Source organism: Chaetura pelagica, unplaced genomic scaffold, assembly GCF_000747805.2.
Source record: "Chaetura pelagica isolate M959 unplaced genomic scaffold, ChaPel_1.0 scaffold528, whole genome shotgun sequence".
Lineage (NCBI taxonomy): Eukaryota > Metazoa > Chordata > Aves > Apodiformes > Apodidae > Chaetura > Chaetura pelagica.
Window position 1 is genome coordinate 484,085 of NW_009954306.1, and position 3,429 is coordinate 487,513.

At 50.6% G+C, this 3,429-nt stretch overlaps 1 protein-coding gene across 1 annotated transcript; it reads right to left on the reverse strand.

Moving 5' to 3' along the window:
• Window positions 1-681: 681 nt before the first annotated feature.
• TMEM230 (transmembrane protein 230) lies at window positions 682-2,271 on the reverse strand. Its single transcript, XM_010003928.1, has 3 exons — window positions 2,142-2,271; window positions 1,614-1,736; window positions 682-822 (listed from the first exon to the last, which is right to left on the reverse strand). Exons 1-3 carry the CDS (start codon window positions 2,238-2,240, stop codon window positions 682-684), a joined length of 363 nt encoding a protein of 120 aa, XP_010002230.1. The 5' UTR covers window positions 2,241-2,271.
• Between the last annotated feature and the right edge of the window lie 1,158 nt (window positions 2,272-3,429).

Here is a 3,429-nt window from a genome sequence, read left to right on the forward strand (position 1 = left end):
TTAAAGGATAAGCAGATTTGGCCAGAAGTAACAGTGGCATGAGAAACAGCCCTGGAAGAATGTGTCTGCTGAGGAAATGAGCTTGGTCAGTCTGGCAAGAGGGGATAGGTAGCAAATGCTCAACATCTCAAGGAGTTCATCCAAGTGCAGATTCCTCCCTCTTACACACATCTGAATTCCATCAGACAAGCAGATTGGAAGCATTTCTGATGGACAGGAAGCAAAAGGAGACTTAAACTATGGTGTTTGTCTGCAGAGGTGAACCCAGTGATAGCCACAATCTCACTGAAAACTAAAACAAACTCTATAAAACAGGAAAAAAAAAAAAACCCTCAATCAACAACCAAGTATTTTTTGCTGCCAAAACAGACTTATCTATTTTTGGAAAACTGCTTGAATGGCCTTGCCCAAGAACTTCTTACAAGCAACCAACAGGATGTCACTGAAAGAAGAAGAATACAATCCATCCCATGTCCTCCCCCCGTTGTGTTGCAATCCCTCTGGTCACTTCCCTGCTCAACCCCCCCCAACCCAACCCCTAGCTGAAAAATCTGCCCCACCTCAACACCAGAGCTGGCATCTTGGGGCTGATACTTCATCTACAGTCTCCCAGGCTCCCTCTGGGGTAACTAAGAGCTCTTACTGCCAATCTAAGGATAAAAATGTGATTAAATATCTGGTTCAGTCATCAAAATCTGGGATGTCATCATAGGAGTAGCCCCGGTAGCCTTTGGAAGCGTAGTAGGCGATGCGGAGGTGGTAGAAGCCGGGCAGGAACACGAGGATGCCAATGATGAGCACAGGGACAGCACGATCCGTCCCCTGAGGCAGGGAGAGGAGAGACTGGGTTAGGAGGCCCCCCAGGAGGTGGGTGCTGGGTCCTGCCCTGTCCAACACATTCATCAATGACCTGGGCCAAGGGATGGAAGCACCGTGAGGATACAGAACTGGGAGGGTTGGTGACGAGGCAGAGGGTTCTGCTGCCATCCAGGGGGACAGGGAGAGGCTGGAGAGTTGGGCAGGGAGGAGTTAATGAACTCACCAAGGGCAAGTGTAGGTGCTGCCTCTGGGGAGGGACAACCCCATGGAGCAGCACAGGGTGGGGTGAGTTGCTGGAGAGCAGCTCTGGGGAGAAGGACCTCAGTGTCCTGATGGCCAAGAGGGCAACCATGAGCCATCAATGTGTCCCTTCTGACAGGACACAGAGATGAGGGAAGTGGGGCTGTGTCCTGGCTGGTATCTCCTACAGAAGTCACCAATGATCTTCATCAGAGGAGTGGTGATCCCAGCAGGAAGTTTTTTACATGACAACAAGCTGAGCTCCACAGGGATGGAGCATTAAAATGAAAATGTGCCCCAGTGAGGAGAGAGAAACTCAGGGCTCCCTGGCAGATCTCCAAGCCAGCCACAAACCTGCCCCAGCCCTGCTAACCCCAGGTAACTCTGCTGCCAGAGAAATGTCCCAGGGATGTCCAACACCAGGGAGGTGGTGGAAGGGATTTACTGTCTTGCTCACAGGCCTTTAGCTCCAGATTTCTGCACCCAACAGGAGGGTTCTGAGGAACAGGCCCACAATGCAGAACTTGTCACCCAAGGGTAACCAACACACTCACCCCTTTGCTGATGTATCCTGCCAACAGGAGGGCTCCAATGATGATGAGGAAGGTCCCGATCATGAAGAGCACAACAGCCAGGGCAATGGCCTTGTAGGGGATTTTTGGTGGGCTCTTCTTGAACTGGGTGGGGAGAAACAAACAACAGCTGAACTCAGCCCAGTTCCCCTCCCACCACAGCAGAGGTGATATGGGACAAACTGCTGCAGCAGCTCTGCTGGCCCTTCTGTGAGGAACCCTGCCCATGGTGACCACACTGAGCCAGCACTTACACCCAATGCTTCCAGGTGTGCCCTGATTGTCACCAAAAAAATGCATCTGAACCTATGAAATGAGCCAATCTTGTTGCCAGGGAAGCTCTACAGGCTTTCTGGAAGAGATGGGCTACAAGGGTGGCTGGCAGGGGGCTTTGTGCCTCTCTGAGCAGAGGTGCTGGAGATGAGCACAAAAGCAGCCTCCCAAGCTCATGCCAAGCCCCACCAGCCTGTCCTGGCAGCATAAAAAGGTTGATTCTTCCCCACTTTCTACCTGCAGGTCAATATATCCATCATCAGTGCTGGAGAGCTTGGAATATTTCACTTTGCTGCTGGGAATCCCAGCAGTCAGATTTGTACGGGACGGCATCATTCCAAGGAAGCCTGGACATCAGCTAGAACCTGGAAAACAGAGAACACAGCAAAAAATTCAGAGCAAACTGCATGACATGAGTCAGAGAGACACGGGTCAAGTTTCTTAAGAGAAACAAGTGTCAAACCTGCACTAACCAGAAGGCATCTTTGTTGTGAAATTAAATCTTTCCACCCTAAGCTTGGTGTTGAAGCCTAAAGATCAAAAGCTGCAACAGGGGTTTTGAAAGCTAAGGTAGAACTTGTGTTTAAAACAAGATAGAAAACCCAGAACAATATATAAGCTGTAAACCAGCTCTAATTTTGCAGAGAGATCCCACTTCCAGCAGGGAGATGTCTGAGGTCCAGCTATTTCTAAACAGAGACACCAGCAAATCAACCCAAACCAGAAGGGAACAAAGCAGCTTTTCAACCAGCCACATGTTTTGCAATAGACTCATTCTGCAAAAATAAAATAAGAAAGCACTGGAAAAAAGACTGAAATGGAGCTGTCAGTCCTGAGGCACCTCGAGGCATGACTCAGAGGGAGCATGGCAAGGGCGTGGGGTGGTTAGTGGATGAGGTAACCAAAAACAAACACAACACAACAAGGAGCTAAAAAGTGTAGTCTCTTGTCTGTCCAGCTGCCAGGGCAGAGCTTTATTTAGTGACCCCAAAGCCAGACCCTGCAATTTCCTCAGGCCTTGGAGCCAATCCCCCCTGGTTTTGCTGCCAGGAGTTATAGAGGCCCAGGAAGAGGGGCAGAGCCAACCTGCTTTGCACCGTGGAGCTCAACTTCTCAGGAGGTGAAGCCTGGCTCTAGCCCTGCCAACGTGTCCCTGACTTGCTGCAGAGCCACTTGCCAGGGCCTGACAAGACCCTCCCAGCAGGACCCACTGGGTCTGCTCACCCACAGCCTTGACCCTGCTCCTCCAGTGGGAGGTGTCCCTGCCCGTGCAGGGGGTTGGAACTGGATCATCTTTAAGGTCCTTTCCAACCCAAACCAGTCTGGGATTCCAGGATTCCCAGAAAAAAATGCAGAGAACAGGCTTCCTACACTGTCCAACTCCAACAGGTTTGTGTTTTCTCAGAAGGAATGGAATGAGGAAAACAGGGAGCATATCCCAGCTGTTCCCAGAAAGGACAAAGGTCTTTTTCCATAGCACTGTTGGACACTTAAACAAGCAGCACCTCCTCCAAACAGCCTCCAC

Bases quoted from the DNA above. Each gene is read 5' to 3' on its own strand.
- TMEM230 (XM_010003928.1), bottom strand. From the start codon at position 2,240: ATGATGCCGTCCCGTACAAATCTGACTGCTGGGATTCCCAGCAGCAAA. The intron at 1,737-2,141 runs GTAGAAAGTGGG...CTCCCCACCCAG, and splicing joins ATGGATATATTGACCTGCAG to TTCAAGAAGAGCCCACCAAA. The intron at 823-1,613 runs GTGAGTGTGTTG...TCCCTGCCTCAG, and splicing joins CAGGATACATCAGCAAAGGG to GGGACGGATCGTGCTGTCCC.